This window comes from Zosterops lateralis, assembly GCF_965231275.1.
Source record: "Zosterops lateralis genome assembly, chromosome: 8".
In the NCBI taxonomy this organism is placed as follows: Eukaryota; Metazoa; Chordata; class Aves; order Passeriformes; family Zosteropidae; genus Zosterops; species Zosterops lateralis.
The window spans coordinates 14,292,472-14,310,367 of record NC_139768.1 but is presented as its reverse complement, the minus strand read 5'-3'; the positions used below and the strand labels follow the sequence as shown (position 1 = coordinate 14,310,367).

Below are 17,896 nucleotides of genomic sequence, written 5' to 3'. Positions count from 1 at the left end.
GGACATCAGAAGACACCTGTCCTATAAATAGGAATCATTTACCAATTCAGAGCAACACACACATGTTTTGGCAACCTCTCAGCCAATAAAAGCAGGAGCCACAACTTCAGAATTATCCAAGTGCTATTATTTTAAATGTGAAACAATGGTTTACATCATCATGACTTAACTCCTTATTTCCCAGATTCTCATCATGCATGTCTGTGCTGAATCACACAAAAAATTAACCCTTCCCAAAATTAGTCCGTTACCAATTTGGAAAAATGCCTTTTTTTTTTTTTTTTTTTTTCAGAGTAGAGCAGAAACAACTACAAAAAAGCAGAACTTTAAGTCTGGAGCTGTTGATTTAGTGCTTTTGATTTCTTCAGTAGATTTTTGTGTATATTGCAACACCCCAGGATTTCAACTTCAAAACTTCAAAGTGGATTCAATCACTTAGATCACAAACTTTGCAAGGCAAAATGCTCAGAAACACCAATTTGGGATTTTGAACAGAGTTGCAATGCTGGGCTCCAATTTGTTGACACTTGGGTTCCTAGGAAAAATTAGCAGGAACACGTGCAAGGGTGTGTGTAAGGGAACAACGTGAAGTGCTGCTTCCAAACAGGTGCAGCCGATTATCTCAGGCAACGCTGTGCAGGAAAAGAAATGCTGTTTTCTTCCCGAATTTTAAGAGCACTAAAAACTTCCAGATAATGGGAAGTCCCTGAAGCTTTTAGAAAGTGTTTTCTCATACTCTGTACCTGGTATGACAGCTGCTTCTTTGCAGCTATGGGGAGTTGTGGTTTTCCATTTGTGAAAATTCAAGTGAAATCTATCATTTTTTGGAAAGAGCCTAAGTCCTGGTGTTCTCAAATATCTTTACAGGTTGAACATTTGGAAAGGATCCAAGACTCCAATCAGAGCCCGAATATGTGGAAATATTTAACTCTCTAAGAAACAGTATATAAAATAAGCTGTTTCTCTGCTTGATGACTATTTCAGGATTGACTAATTACTTGTCATGATGCCAAACACCACAGAGATGGCTCAAGAGGATAATTTCTGAAACTTGAATATGTTACATTCTATCAAAGGAAGACTATTTCTGTGTCAAAACCCTATATCAAGAAATTTATATACAGAGCAAGATCATAAATGAACTTTTGGACGCCCAAGGTCAAGTTATTCAGTGAAATGTCAGCTAAATCTTTTTTGGGAGGTGGAATGAACAAGGTTTAAAATAAAGGAGGAAAATAAAGACTACTGTATCAAACACAGGTTCCTCCTGGGGAAGCACTCACATTTCAGATAGTTGGTGTCTGGATCTTATTTCAGGGAAGGATTTGGTGGCAGGGAGCAAAGACTGCCTGCTATCCTGGTCAGCACATCAGCTCCTCCCTGGAGGTGGTTGTATCAAGGAGATGTAACTGAGGTTTCCTAAATTCAGTCACTTCTGTCCAAAAAAATCTGACCTAAACTTGATCTTTCTTCTCATACCAAAGCACATCACATCAAAGCCAGGCAGGTTCTGACATAGGCAGGGAGTAAATTCACCTCCTATTTTAGTGGGAAGAGAACCAGAGCCCATAGTCCAAGCTCAGATTTGCTCCCAGCTGAGTGAAAGGACCTATTGGCCAAGTTATCAGCAAAGGCTAACAAATTCAGTTTGCTTTCAGGACTATTTAATTCCTGCCATCACCTATTCTCTAGGAAGCACAACACTCAAGTTGCACATTCATACAGGTTATAAGGATAGAAAGAACCATTCTCAGCATTATAAATCTGCACGTTATTTCTCCAAGGTTGTCCTGCACTAGGTTCTAAATCATAGCCTTTTTTGCCTTTCTTCTCTAATATTTCAAGATATTTACCTTGAACTTTTTCTTCCTCTTGTTGGTACTTGCACTATATGATTAAGTTTCTTTTCATTTTTCCTTAAGTAGTATATTATCTATAGCACCCTATTTTCAGGATTTGGTCCCATTTACTGCTCTTTTCTGAATCTTTCCCAACCATACAGCATTTTGGCTAAAATGGGCATGAGAATTAGACATTGTGCCCAACACTGCTTCCCAATACCATTTCCAATGTCAGAGCAACCCATTGACCCTTAGAGGGCTCTGGGTGCACCTGTCCTCTCAGCTACTCCTCTGCCCATGTGGCTCATGCCCACCAAGCTATTTTCAACATCCTTAATTCCTTTTTATTTATGTGCTTCCACCTCAAGTCTAACCGTTTCTCTTTAGTCCTGTGAAGTCCAAATCTATACTGAGTATCAAAACACGTGAACTGTAGTTCACCTGTAAAACTATCAGATGCCAGTCCCAAGCTCAGAGCTGCACAGAGCTGGCTGTCACAGGAGCTGGCCAAAGCCAAGCTGCAGATTTCAGACCAGTGCCCTGACACCTATCTCACCATGTAAGATAACCAAACGCTTTGGCACAGAGAGGACAAAAATACAGCAGCTGCCAGAGAGAGCAGATATTTTCAATGGTAAGATATTTGTCTAATATCTTACCATTGAAAAATGACCTTTTACCTGTCACTAGTGTTACAAGGGAGCTGCACCAGGCAGAGGTGGGTGTTGTGTGGAGTTTCGGGAGCTTTTACCAGTGCCTGTGGTGGCTGGAGCACAGCTCAATGACAATTGGTCAATGAACTGATCGGGGGAAGAAAAGGGGGCTCAAGGTCCAATTAGCAGCATGGGAGGGAGAATGAGAAGGATTTTAGAAGAGGAAAAGCTGCAAGAGCCAAGCAGAAGGGCACGGGGCTGTGATGAGGGCAGATAACCATCAGAACAGGCTGAGCTCCAGCGTGGTGGGAGGGGACAGCAGCACAGCAGCCAGTGTGTGGGAGAGGGAGAGAAGGAGCAGCATCAGCCTGTTATGAGGCCACAGGGAAGACACAGCTGTCAACCACAGCCCTGCAGAAAGGCATGAGAAGGATCAGCAGGGGAGACACACATGGAGTTTGGTTTTGGCCAGCCTGAGAAAAGCAGGCTCCATCCACCATGGAGCTTATGTGGGATATGCAAGGCTGGTTGGCAGAGGGAGGAAAGAGGTCCCTTCTGGGGCATTCCTCACCTCAGATGGGTGAGCTGGGTCCAGACCAACATGGCAGTCCATAACCCTGAGGAAAAGAGACTGGAGGAGAGAGTCTCACGTTTGGGCAGCAAAGGGGTGGAGGAAGGCATCTAATCCAGCCAGAGAAGAAGACCTGTGTGACAGGGCTTTGATTAACCTGGTCTAGTGGAAGATGTCCCTGCCCACGGCAAGGGGGTTAGAACTAGGTCATCTTTAAGGCCCCTTCCAATGTATGTGGAACACCATCAGTCATTAGCAGCTCTAGAACTTCATTCCTATATGCCAGCCTTGCAAGGCACAGAAAGCAGCTGTGGCAAATCATGACACCACCTGCAAACAACAGTCTCCTCTTCCTTCTTCCATATTCATGTGGTGAGGGCCTCAGAGACTGCAGGGTGCCTGCCTAGCAGGCAAGGTACATAGCATCACAGGCAGCCCTCTGGAGGTGCAACCTCCCTCCCACCCAGCTCACCCAAAGCAGCATCCTCTCTTGTGTGCTCCCAATCGCCTTCCTTACAGACTTGCTTCTTGTTCCTGTCACCTCAGCACAGCTGGCAGAGCGTCTTACTCCACAGCTCACCCCAGCAGCATGAACTAAGTGTCCCAAGCCTGCCTGGCTGCTTGTACAGCCTTTCCACACCAATCCGAGGCCCCATATCCACCCAAACTCTCCTGTCACACCCCATGGCAGGCACAACAGACCCCCAGCATCCTTCTCTTGCATACTTCTCACCTTGGGGGGACAGAGCCAGTTCTCTCCACACATGCACTTACAGATAGCAATGCCCTTGTCCAGCAAGGAGATAGAGACATAAGTTAAGTGCTGTATGTGTGAGGAAATGCAGACAGCTCAGCAAGGCTCTAGCACTGAGTGGGTTGGAAGAGATGCTGCTCATGCCAGTAGGCTCAGACAGCAAACTCTGGTGGCATAACCACGTAAATTAGGTGCATAAATTTAGGGGCATAACCACCTAAATGTAAGGCCTCCAGAGCTACACACTTTTTCTGCTGTGTATGTACACCCCTACAGTTACAGTCTGCTATTAATCCAAGGACCATCACTGTTCCCAGGTGTCTGCTCTGTGTGGTAGATAATACATAATGGTTTAGACCCACAGTTTTCCTGTGCAAGTATGTGTTGAGAAACACCTAGAAACTGTTATACAAAATCAAAATATTTCCAGAAGGACCCTCTGGAGTTGGTATGACTGCTACTTTGTCAGATATCGAAGCAATTTCTTGGCCTGTGCCCTCAGACCTCCCCAAAAAGCCTCCAAACAAATCCCACAGCTGAATCAGTTTCCTCTATTTAGAGGCTCCACTAAGTTTTTTCCTAGGATTCCCATTTTCTCTAGTTCTTTTTCTTTAAAAATATATAAATAGTCACATCGTCATATGAGACAAGTAGAGACTGACTCTTATGGGTAAAAAACAGATGTTTCCCGATCTTCCCTAACAAAGTAATATTTTATATATGGCTCTTCAATGGATTTATAGCCAATGAAGGGATGTTACTACATTAGCTCATGGAGGGGGTGGGTGATAAAAACTGGAAAGGAAGAGCCAGACAAGGAAAAAAGAAGCTATCCAGAGCGCTGCAATTGGAGAAGCATGACAAATGGGCAGCACAGTTTTAGAGGGCTTCGACAGCAAGGCAGATTGCCTGGCTGGGAGTGATTGTCCACAGCTGGAGCATCGCAGAGACCATCTGGTATTTCTTAAACATGCTTTCCCCAGGTGATCCAATTCTTGGAGTGCCCCAGCAAAGAGAAGAAAAAGAGGCCTGCGAATCTCAGTCCCATTTCCAGAGTTCTCCTAATTAGTTAATAGAATTATATTTGAACTGGTTTCAGTTTCTCCTACAAAACCTTTGTTTTTGCCACCTTTTCATCAGAGGAAAAAAAGAAAATTTAAACTCATGGAGGTTTTCATTTCTTTAAGAAAGTCAATGATTGTGTCTCTTGGCACAGCAATCCAATATAAAACTTAATGAAGTAAAGAGAGATCCAAAATTTCTTTTGAACACCTTGTAACCTCACTTCTCCCCCACCACTTTTAGCTGCACAAAGCATGCATATCCAGAACTTCTCACGTTACTCTCCCACCCCCGTGTATCCATCCCCAGCATGAGCCTCTGAAAAAGCAGAGCATGGACTGCATGGGGGACTCCAGGACTCAAGAGGCTCTTACTTACAGGATTTTGACCCTTTTATTAACTTGGAAAAGTGTTAAAGAGTTTAATTAACTGTGCATGCCACACAGTCCCATCTGTGCAACAAGGAGGGCTGGCAGAGGAGCAGCACAAACAATATTTGCTGCTGTCCTTGTGCTCCCCATAAGACAGCTCTTTCCAGAGCCAGGAGCAGTGGGAACCAGCTAATGAAGAAAAGAGCAAGAGAAAGCGGTAAATAATAAATGAATGGACAGATGGAAAAAGGGTTAGAGCGAGCAACTGGAGAAGAGGCCTCGGGAACCAAAGCGCGTTCCCACCAGCAGGCAGTGCCCCCTCCGAGCAGCGTGGGGCAGGAGATTATCCAGGGTCCAGCCACAGAGATTATCCCTGCTGCTCCCTGCCAAGCCAGGCTTGCCATCCGGGCTTTTCCTCTCTCCTCCCTGCTTTCTTCGGGAGTTAGCCCAGCCACAGGGCTTTGGTCTGCCAGAGCTGTGTCCTGCACCCCACATCCCAGATCCCTGGCTCCAAGCTCCTCAGCAGCATGCAAATACCACTCCTGGTAGTTTTCACAGGGAGCAAACACACAGGAATGGTGGCTGGGGGGCTGAAACTAGTGATATTCCTGCAACTGCAGCAAAATTAGTTGCTATGTCACAATTTGCCAGAGAAGTCTTTAAAAATGCTGAGAACTCACCAGACACAGAGCTTCCTGCTCTGCCCACATAGGCATCTACCTTCTCCGAGTCTGTATTTGAGCAAAGCTAGTGGGATCGTAATCCCAGTCAAAAATTCGTACACAGGATACTTCAACATCTCCAGGCTGAAAAAAAAATCTAATTAAGTTACTGGGAAGGAAATACTGGACAAAAGAAACCAAAGGAATATTTAAAGGGCATTTTGGTTGGGTTTTTTTTTGTTGTTGTTTTGCTTTTAGTGGATGGCTGAAATCAGCATATTCTGCCACCATGCTGGAAGGGGATTTTGGCAGGAAACCCATCCTTATGCAGTGGTATAGATAGCAATAACAGAAGTTAATATAACCCATGATTGTAATGCTAAAGAAATAGCAACCAACTGCAAATTACAAAGTATAGAAAATTAATACAGTATTTAAAAAGCATGATGGAAAAATTCATGCCTTGCTGAGTTATGAGTGGGAATTTAAATATAGAGGAAAGAAGGGAAATGAAGAGACATAGCTGTGTAATTTTGTGCACGTGGTAAAATTATCAGTGTAACTACAAAAATATAAATATAGGCACTCTGTATTTATGAAAAAAATATTATGATGAATTAATCATAAGATGATTATATATATTACCATTTACTAATGACCAAGACATGAATTAGATAACATCTGCTTTAGATAAACGCTATTACATCACCCACTCTGGATAATTTGCACCTCCAAGTGCACTAAGGAGATCTCTGACCTGTTGATGCTAATTTTTAATAAATCTTGGAATGCCAAGTAATTCTAGAAGGGTAGGTGAGCCCTTACCCCATGCTGGTGCTTCGGCAGGACTTGCTGACCTAGGCACCAACAGCCAGTCAGGCTGACAGCAGAATTTGACAGAGTAATTAAAAGACAATATGAGAATCAACCAATAATTCATTATATTCATGTCTCAGCTAATTTCCACTCAGCATATGTTGTACAGAATCAAGTCCTATCTAATTGGTGTTACAGCTTGATTTAAGAAGTAATTAACATTAATAGAAGTAATTTTGCATAAGTAGAAGGACAGAAGTGGCTAATGAGACAAAACCTTATCCATTGCTTGTTTCCCATCCCACAGGATGCAGTGTTTTTACCAATCACTCAGATAAATACAAAATCCTCAGAGGCATCTTGCAGATAGCACAACCAAAGGTTAGTAAATAACGAACAAAACAGCCTTCATTTATCCTGTGATTCAATTTGTGTAGCTAAATGGCCACCATCCAGCCAAGTGTGCTTTAATTCAGCCAAGCACAAGATAATACACGTACGAGAAAACAATATAGGGCTTGTATCTCCGGGATGGAAAAGTCTGTCCTGCACGGCCACAGGACCAAGGAGGAGCTATGACAGGACTTGGGCAAAGCGAAGCTTGAGGAGCCAAATCTATTCAGCTTTTGAAGGAAAAATCCAAAAGGTTTGAGTGCTGCATGTAGGGATTATGTTAGTGTGGGAGGAGAGGGGGTTTCTAACCTGGTGGCGAGAGGCAAAAGAAGCTCTAGGGGTTGAAAGTCTGAGTTAAACACGGTGCTGACAAAGAGGAGAAGCAACAGCACAGCTGAGGATGAGAAACATCACACAAGAAGCTCTGGATTGATCTTGGGGCCCAGCATAAAAGCAGGGGGTGAAACTCAGTAGTACAAAAAGCAGGTATAAAACCGCTGTGTAAAGCAAGACTGGAAGGAGCCCAGACACTGGCACACTGGGGGTCTGCTTTAGGCTACACAATCAGGGAGATCGGAAGCATAGGCTTATTGGGAGCATCTGAAACACAGAACCTGCTGGTAATTAGGGACCTTTAACTGCCCACACATTTGCTGGGAAAGGAAGACATCAGACACCGCCCTGCATCAAGTTCCTGGAATGCACCGAAGGGGGGAAAAAATGAGAAAGAAGCGACAGGAACAAAACTAGGAAGGAGTCTCCCTGAGGTTTGATTCTCATCAACAGAGAAAAACTGGAGAAAACCATGAAGGTGGAAAACACCACAGTCAGGAAAGCCTGAAACGAGTGTTTGTACTTGTTTGAAAAAGAACGGGAAATAGTGGCAGAATAAAAATAGTGCTTTGTAAGGACAGAGGCTTCAGTAATCTGAGAGGGTTGGCAAGTGAGATTTTGCTCCAAATGAAAAGGGAGTTTGGGAAAGACAATGTTTTGTAAACACACAGCAAGATAAGGGAACAGATGTAAATTATCTTAACACAGGGGTACGATTAGGGTAATTCACAGACTCCTCCGTGGCTCGAAGCATGCACAGGAGAAATGGCAACTCCATCAGGCTGATGTAGATGAGCACAAAGGAACAGCACCAAGGGAAAGGGACAGAGTGAAAGGGCCGAGTGCTCACAGAAAATACTCGCAGCAGTGATCGCCAGCGGTAACCGGGAGACATTTGATAACTACATCAGTGGGAAGAGACAGACCAAAGAGTTCAGCACCTCCTGAGGAGGGAGGAAAGGTTAATAGATTGCTTTATGACACTGAACACGGCACAAGTCCTTCCAAAGCTGTTAGTGCGTGTCAGCCCTCCCCCTCTTCCACCAAAATCTGTTTTCTGTTAGGTTTATGTGTTTTCTTTATTCTCTACACAGCACCCAGAACTGGCTGGTTCTGGTAATGACATTACATATTATAATGTATGTATAACTGCTAATTTTAAGATTCACAATTTATAAAATATCTTCTCTTGTGAGGCTAGTTAAATTGGACAGTAAATTGAATTTAATAATCCTGAACACGTCACAAGAAGCCACATTTCCCACAGTTACAAAACCAATAACCAAATCAGATAATGAGAAAGCCAAAGTGTGGCTTAACAGACTAGAGGGTGTCACCTGAAAAAGAGATTCACCTTCATGACCTCTCTCACACACACACATGCTGTCAGCACAAAACGAGTTGTAAAACTACTAATTAGGGTAAGAGAAGGCAGGATCCCAGGGGTTTGGCTCACAGCTGTCTCAGGAAGCAAAGAGGTATAAATTGGGACAGAATTTCACAATAGTCAACAACTCACAGACCTAAAACAGGAATGTTTAATGCTTTTGTTGGTTCAGACTTCATGAAAACAACGATAACATCAGGACCACAAAGTTAATGCAATTAAAAGAATCAGAGTAGATGGATAATGTATAGTAGCACCTTAGCAGAATGAAAACTACAGAAGTTTGATGTTTTAAAAGAGGTAGAGGTCCGTCAGCAACTATCTGCAGGAATTTCTGGAAGATGAATGAGGTTCTAAAAGACAAGAAAAGGGCAAATATAGTGGCTATGTTCAACAAGTTGAAAAACCAAGAAAATTGCAGGCCAGCCAACATAACTTCAATTCCTGGAAAATTTTTGAAAGAAATCATCAAATAATCCATCTCCAAGGAAGGGCTGGAAGTAATAGCCCTGCCACATGAAGGCAACCTGACTTCTCTTTGATAGAGCAACAAGGTCTCGTGTGAGATAGAGGCAACAGATGTTCTGTACCTTTACTTTCTCAAGGCTTTACCTACAGATTTGTGTAACATTTTAATTAGAAAATTAGGAAAATATAGTCTAGATGAAATTCCATGTGGGAAATGCACAGCTGCTTGGGAAACGGTACACAAAATTGCAGGCATGAACAAGCAATATTGTAGCAAAAAAATCCACGATTATACAGACAGAAGTGTCACGCACCAGGTACATGAAATAACCCTGCTGCTTTTCTCAGTCAAGAAAGGGCTCAGCTACAATACTGGTCTCATTTCAAGGCAATGCACTTAAAAAACATCCCAGACCCAGCAGAGAGAGCCCAAGGGACCCCAACAAAACACAGAGCCACAAAAAAATTGTAGAGGGTTGAAAGGGATCTCAAGATGCAGAATCAGCTACACGTGTCATTCAACTTGAAAATAAAATGGACATGAGAAAAGAGCAACTGAAAGGCAGTTGTTCAGTGCAGAGAACAAAAGTCTTCAGGGAAACATGATAACAAGCCTCAAATATGTAAAAAACTTCTGCAAAGAGAAAAGGAGTGCTGTAAGCTGTTCTCCATGTCCACAGAGAGAACATGCCATCATGGGCTTAAACTGAAGCAAGAGATTTTAAAAATACTGACTCCATAATGATACAGCTAATTACACCCTAGAGCTGACTGCTGAGGGGGGGTACATCCCTGCCATCACAGAAGGTTTAAAACAAGGATAAAGCCATGTAAGTTGAATCAGTCAGCAGTGATGTCCCCACAACTTGGGCAATGCTGGTGCCTGGCAGCTGAGCCCCAACAGCCTGCAGGCTTTACACCTAAATGCCGAGGAACACAAAATATTTCAGCTACAGCAAACACCCTCTGAAGGCTGTGTAGTAAAAACAAACAGCCACTTTGTTTCAGAATGAGCTCATATAAACAACTGATAATGGCACAAAACCACTCAGTTTTCTGAGATTGTTTTCCAAGATTTATTTTTCCCAGCGTTATTCCATTGGATCTGATCCTAAGATGTCAGAAGACACCTGCAAACTATCCTCAGAAGGTTGGCACCTCTGCTGGTCATTAACTGTGGGCTCAGTACAGATAGTGCTTTAATGACATTACAGTTTTCCTGGTCCCTTCCTTGCAGGAAAGCCTCCAGTGTTTCACAGCATCTCTCTCCCCTCTTTCCCACAGGAGTTAATGATATTATTGTGTTCCCTTTGCTGACAGGACTTCTCCACCAGTACCTCAGTTGTGCTAATCAAAGTGACAAGTTCTGGGGTAACTATTTTCCTGTGGTTTAGCTTTGAATGCTACTTTTTTTTCTTCAAAGGGTTCAAGCCTCCCATAGTTTGACTGACTTTCCAAGTGTATCAGCTGATCAAACAAAAGATATTGCCTCTTTCCAGACACCTTTCCCCAAGCAGAGATCAGGTACAGATTTGCCACGGAAAAGGCTAGAAGATGCCCTCTTGAGGTACTTTTCAGATCTATTTTCTACAGTGCTGTGAATAATCTGTGTAATGTAAGGGATAGAAAGGCAGAGAGCTTGATTGAAAAGACACTCCCAGGCCTTTTACACAGCCCCAGGATGCACTCCCCTTGAAGGAAAGCTGGAGAGCCAGTGCAGTGCAGACCTGCCCTGTGAGGCACCCAGTAAAGCAGCTACGATACATATCACTGCTGTGCAGACCACTAGGTTGCTGATCCCAAACAAGATGCCAAACAGGCAAGGAAGCTGTCCTTACCTTTGCAACAACCCTGTCAGGTACCACTTCACAGGGCAGCTCACCCTCCCATCCCATGCAGTTAGGTGTAGCTGGGGGATAAAACCATCTGAAGAAAATTCCAGCAAGAAAAACCAGAATAGCCTTACTGTCTATCAGTACAGGTACCAAAAGCACACCCAACCCCATGCCCTGTGTCCTACACACACCCTCTTGCAAGCGCACCCTCTGAGCCACAGTTCTCTCAGACCCAGCACTCCATGGGATGAGCCTGAGGCCCTACAAACATGTCCTGCTCAAGGACCACTGTCTCCCAGAGCCACAGCATTCAGCAGGAATCACAAAACCACTAGGGGAAGTTCACAAGTGCAGGAAACCCACTCATTACCCGCTCGACCTGAGCCATGTGATTCCTTGCTGAAGGACAAGTACAACTGGGGTTCTCACTGTCTTTGGAGAGAAGCAAAAAACATATTTCTGTAGGACAGTATCTCACCAGCAAGCTTTTCATCCAGGCACACTGCCTTCGTCTCTGCTCTGTGCCTCCCACACATAAATGTTCTGCAGTAGCCACACACACCCTCTGCTCCTACCTTGCTTTGTTCCACTCATCCCACGTCACACATCCCACTTGTGGAAAGAGGGTGTGCACTCTATCATCACCACCTAATACCCCCAAACCACTTACCTTGGACAAAGAGGGTCTCTGCATGGCTGCTAACATCTCCAAAAGTAGACTTTTTCAAGGAAAAACCTCACAGAGAGATCACAACTGCTGTTTTGGCAGAGTTCAAGCTATCTAATTACCTTGATGGGGTAGTGGGATGCCAGTGTAAAACACCTGATTGCAGTGTTGGACACAGACTGCACGAGTGCACAAATGCACTCTTCAGCAGCTCTCAGCTCTGTTCCTATCAGTTCCATCTGAATTTAGTCCCTCCAAGTCTCTATCAGTGCAGTGGGGAGTTACACTGATAACACCCTCATCAGGGTGGGACCACAGAGGGTCATCTGGGAGCATTAGGTGAGGCATGTGAGGAGGGTCTGCCTCCTTAATCACTGCTTTTAGAGGCTGTGCTGTATGATATTACAGGATGGAGAGCTCCCACCATACACCTTCCATTCTCCTCACTGGCTTTTCAGTGTAGATCTGGTGTGGCAGGACAGGCCAGAGCTCTCATCACTAGTATCTTAATGCAGTTAACTGTGTGTCACAGTTTCAAGCAGAAGATATAGCAGAAAGGTGTTTCTCCATGTTTCAGAATGAGCAGTGGGGCACTATTTTGTTTCCTCTGGATGGGGAATCCTAAAGGGAAATTTATAGTCCATACTTATTTCTTGGGAAGCCTCAGTTAACACTTCATGCAAATACAGGAGGGACCAGTTTTTCACGTGTGTCTATTGACCTTAACAGTTCCCTCTTCCACAGGCTTATCAGGCTTTACTTGAGAACAGTGCAGAAACCTATGGCTGTCCAGTAGCCTAAACTACAAATGCAGTACACTACTGCAGCCCCAACTGGCACCACAGGGGCAGGAATTCGGGTTTAGTCTATTGAAGCCTGATGCTGCCCCACTCCCCACAAAAAAGCTCACTCTAAAATCTGCGTGCACACTGCCCGAGGCAGTTCCTCACACCTCACCTGCTGCCAGCCCGATGTTGTGCATTCCACAACCCCCCCACCTCCACCCTGTTCCGGGACTCCAAAATAACCTTCCTGCCGCCTGAACATTTCTTCTGAGGGTTGCAAGGGATGGGAGCCTGCTGTGATGATTGAAACTTCTAGCCCAGCTGATACAAAACATAAAAAATATCGCTGTGAACTGTGAAGGAGCAAAGAAGTGTTTCTAGGGAAAGATTCCTTCTCCTCCTGTCCCAGAGCAGACTGAGCTCAGGGAGCTGGTTCCCAGAGGAGAGCAGGCAGTGCTGTGCACTCTCCCCCTGCTCTACCACGGACTGACCCGGCAGCAGGAGATGCCGATCTGCGAAATGAGATACCCATCTCTGAGCACCACGGGGGAAACAGCAAAGATTAATAAACCTCAAAATATTTTACAGCATTTAAATAGCATGGTCACAGATCAAAGGCAATTGCTCATGTCAGGGAGGCAGGCTCAGTAAGTCTGGAAAGATCACATACAGAAAGCAGAGGCAAGATGCAAGAGAAAGCCTGCAGACAGGAGCCGAGGAAGGCTCGATGAGAGAAACCAAAGTGGTCTAAGCCAGAGTCTCACATGTGTTCCTGGAGGAATGAGTGCCAGAAAGACTGCCTGGTTTCACTCAGTCTCAGTTGGGTCTTAGCACAAAAACACACATTTCATTTTAAGACATCCTCTTACCTTGGAAGTACCTGCTGCTGTGAGCAGCTTAAATCCCGGTATAACACAGCCCTGCCTCATGCTTGAAATGAGGAACACACTGGGAATTATGTGTAACTGGTGAATAGATTTGAAAAAGCTCTCAATTTACATTGATGCCACAGATATGCAGAATCATGCCCTGTACTCTAAGAGCTTTCATTTCTAAACCCGTGAGGGTACTGCTTGAAAGTTTGTTGGCAGAATTCATTGCTCACACTTGCAGGCAAAGTGGGAGGCCTGAAAGTCTTTCAAATTGTTCATGTAACTATATTACCTGTGAGGAGGAGGAGGAAGAGAATGGGACTTTTTATTCAGATCACTACAGTGGTAGTGGTAGTGATATGGAAATAAAAATGCCACACAGTAGTGTTTCTACTCTCAAGCTCTCCTAGGGGAGTAATCCCATAATAAAGCACCTTTACTCTCATATGACTTTGGGCAAGATAAGCCATTTATATTCTTTGGGGACAATTGCAGAACTAGCAGTAGGAGCCCTCTCACCTGGAGGTGTGGGGTTCAATATTGTTCCGATCTGGGTTGGACACTGAAGGTCATCCACAGTACATGCACTGCATGAGGCCAAATGACTCCTCAATACAGACCCCCAGGAGGAAACCCTGTTCTCAAGGATCTCCTGGATACTCCATCCCTGCAAACTCAGTCCTTCACTAAGGACTCCCTAAACCACATCTGTATTCTTGCTCCTGCACCTTACCTTGTGACCTGGAGACTCCCTGTAGCAATGTACAAACCCTCTGTGCAGAACAAAAAGAAGTCCTCAAGCAAACTCTGTCTGATTGAATTTTGAAGGTAAGAAATGTCCTTCTGCAACAGATGTGCAACCCCCTCTACCCACCCCAAACACCAGATCCATCACAGAGAAGGGAAATATTTACACAAGTTAGTAGAGTTCCAGTTAAATATTATGCTTAGCTGTCTAGAGACCATGTTCTCAGACTATGTCTATGAAATAAAAGATTAAACTTCATAACAATTATGAAGTTGCTCTGCTCACATTCAAAGAGAGTTAAAGAACATTAAAATAGTTCTTTGGGTAATATTCTGGTGAAATTGCTCTCTCCACCCTGGAGAGTTAGAGCAAAAACCTTCTGAACTATCCTGTAAACACACTTGGAAAGGCTAAGAGCTAAGCTGATAACCAGGTAGCACCTCTGCTCTGAAGGTTCTGTAAAAAATGTGAGCAATGCCAGAGAGCTTTTGAAGCAGCAAGGGTAGGAGGATAGGGGTGAGCAGCTTCACTTCTCAAGGGAAGTTTGTTTAGTGGAAAGTAAGCAAGTTGTCAGGGGAAAAGCTGACAATGTTGATTCCAGCAGTTGTACTGGGAATAAACAGCCAAGTGGATTACGTTACAGAGAATGAGAAACGGTTCTGAGGATCCCATTTAAATGCTGGGCCTTCAGGAATGATGTGATTCAGCTACACTCATGGCCCCGATATCCAGTGACCCCCTGGGCTGAGCCTTTCAACAGTGCTGGTGTCACCATCCCACCTCTGTGAGGTCCCCGAGAGCTCCAGCACAGCTGGTGTCCCCAGGAGAGTCAGAGTTCACTGGTGAGGATGCAGACCCATGCTGGCTTCCAGGCAGGGGCTGGGCACTGAAATAGGGGTGGCAGCAGAGTGGGGGAGGTTGTGCAGGACTGGTTTGCCTCTCCCAGCCCCGCAGCAGGGAAGGGCCACCATGGGGTTTGCCATCTCCTCCCCAGACAGAGCACAGGGCCATCCCTCTCATAAAAATAAGATGTCTGCCTGCCTTTCACAGGAAAGAGACCTGTCAAGAGGAGAAGGGGCTCTCATTTGATTTATTAGTCTCTTCCTCCTTCCCATCGTCTGTGGCTCATCCAGCTGTAGTGATAAGGAAGAGAGATATGAGAGGACCCTGTTGGCTGCTGGGATACCATCCTTCTGCCCACTCACTGCCTGAAGACATCAGTCCTTTACAAGCACCATTAAATGTGTATCCAAAATGTGGCAGTCTCCTCCATCGAGATTCTGTTCCCTGGATAATACAAACAGTTGCCAGAAAAAGAGTATCCTCTCATCTCTGTCTAGGCCATTATCCCTTTATATTTGCTCTTTAATATTTACTGGGTTCACACAAAGTGCATGCTCTGGAAAGAAAAAAATCAGCTGCAGCTTAAAGGACTCCAAATTTAGTAATTGCTGCAGCCCCATCGACGTGAACAGTTAGCAGGGAGATTTCTCCAGCACTTCACATGCCGTGGTATTCAGCTTAGGTCAGACTGTAGAAAATGTTCTGTTCAGGGGCACCAAATCTGGAGTGTTTGCATAGGTGCCAGCTGCAGAGGCCTTATGAGTCCACCTCCAGTTCCTGCTGGTTGTTTCCCTCCCAATACCCAGTAACCTTGGTAGGAAACAGAGGCAGCCAGAGAGATGCTGATTCATACAGAGGTGAAGAACCCGAGGGTTTTAACACACCTGTGAGTTAGCAAGAGCTAGACCCAGCTCCTGGCTCCAGAGCTGGTCTTGTAGCCTTACCTGTTAGTGTGAGGTTGCTGTATGTGTTTGAAAACTGCTCCTTTAACAAAACCAAGTGCATCTGAGCTGCCTTTTCCCTCTGTAGCTCCAACATTATGTCAGGATGCTGGGCGATCTTACAGCCTTTCTGCTTATCCAGGGCAATGTCGCTGCGAACAATGTCTACAGCAAAAGGGAAAGAAAAGAGGGAGATGGCCAAACCTCAGCTTTCATTTTCATTTTTGCCATATGCTTGGATCAGCTCCAGCCAATATGACAGTCACACAATCATCACTCAGCAAAAGCAACCCAACAAAAGGATTCAAACCCCTTGGATCCACCTATCAAATGACCCTCCCCAGCCCAAGTCTCCTTTTCTCCCACACAAAGCTCAAGCTGTATGCTCACAGAACCTACTGACCCTTCCATCCTTTACCTGCCTTGCTGGTGGTCTCTTACAATGCTGACCTCACCCTTGCAGGGGAGTGCAAAAGTCTCCCAACATTTATATTACAACCCTGTTACATGTGTATTTGACACTAAATAATGAGAAAAGACTAAATCCCATTCCAGTAACCCCTGGCTTCCACTTAACCTTGCCTGTCAAAGAGGTGATGAAGAAGGCTTGTTCTCACCTTGTTTATCCTCACTGCAGCTATCACAGGTCAGCATGGCTTATGACTCTTTGAACAAGTGCCTGTATCCTTCTAAAGCTTGACATTCAGGAGGCAGAAGGATCATTTAACAATTGTTTTCCCTTCATATGAGCATTCTCTAAGACACATTGTGAAACAAAAATATGATATTCCCTACCCTAGAACTACTCACCTGCTGGGGAAAGAGAATGATGGAGTAGCAAGGCAGAACAAGAATCAAGTAAAATCTGTCAGTCTAAGCAGGAGGGGAGTGGTGCAAACTAGCCCTTGCTAGGTCACTTATGAGTTTAATAAACTCAGTAACACGTTCAGATCCACAGGCACCAGATGCTGTGTCTAATTCTTACAGAACCTCAGGCGGCCAGCTCTGATAAGCAAGGATTGAAGCTGGAATTCTTCCACCACATTGCATAAGGTCACTTTGCCTCACAAGGTTGATCTTTGCTTGGTTCAATTCCCGTCTAGCTACAAGCTGCTGAAGAAGCTTGCTGTCAGAAGAGTCACACCTTGCTCCACACACACTCTCCAGCTCCTTTATTGCTACGTACATCAAGAAACACCAAAATTGCTTCCAAAAGTCATGCTCCTGTCTCTCAAGGTGTCCAGTCTCAGGTTCAGCAAACTTAAATTCAAAGCTCTGCTTATCTGGGCTGGCAGGGAACTGCCTCCAAACGCGTGGTTGAGGACTGGAAGCCACACGATCTTTCTGTCTCTGAGCCTCATCCTAGAGTCACTACACTTTCCTGCCCAGGCTATTTTCTACCTCTTTTCTGTGTAGTTTGGGATTAGCACAGCTTCTCTACAGCCTGTCTAAAACAGGCTGCTCAGAACAGCAATGTCATTAGAGAACCCATGGTCTGTAGTTAGCCACGTGAGTTCTCTCCTCCACCCACAGCCACCATACTCAGGAGTGGGTACTGGGCAGCATTCAGATACCATGAAAATATGGTTCAGTATCTCTACACCCAGCACAAGGGCATCAGTGAGATGGGGCAAGAGGAAGGATTAGTGCTCCTCTGCATCTAATGAGCACGGACCCCTTGACTGTGTGCTTTAGTGCCCATTCTTTTAAGTAGGCACTAAGTAAGACTTGGGCCTTCCCAACCTTTGCCCAACTAATGAATGATAAAATCCTGAACCCATGTTTTGTGAATTATTTGGAGAACTGAAGATTGAGAAACACAACCTTACATCTGTCCCACACGAGAAAGACTATTGCTACCACAGGCTGCTGGAGTCACCTAGAGCCCATGAAC

At 44.7% G+C, this 17,896-nt stretch overlaps 1 protein-coding gene across 1 annotated transcript in view; it reads right to left on the bottom strand.

Moving 5' to 3' along the window:
* The window catches only part of HPSE2 (heparanase 2 (inactive)), a gene marked incomplete at its 3' end in the record, with an annotated part of 106,461 nt that overhangs the window by 77,614 nt on the left and 10,951 nt on the right, over window positions 1–17,896 (bottom strand). Inside the window, exon 3 of the mRNA XM_083866340.1 lies at window positions 16,006–16,167. Coding sequence (XP_083722466.1) covers window positions 16,006–16,167 — 162 coding nt within the window. The remainder of the gene's footprint in view (window positions 1–16,005; window positions 16,168–17,896) is intronic.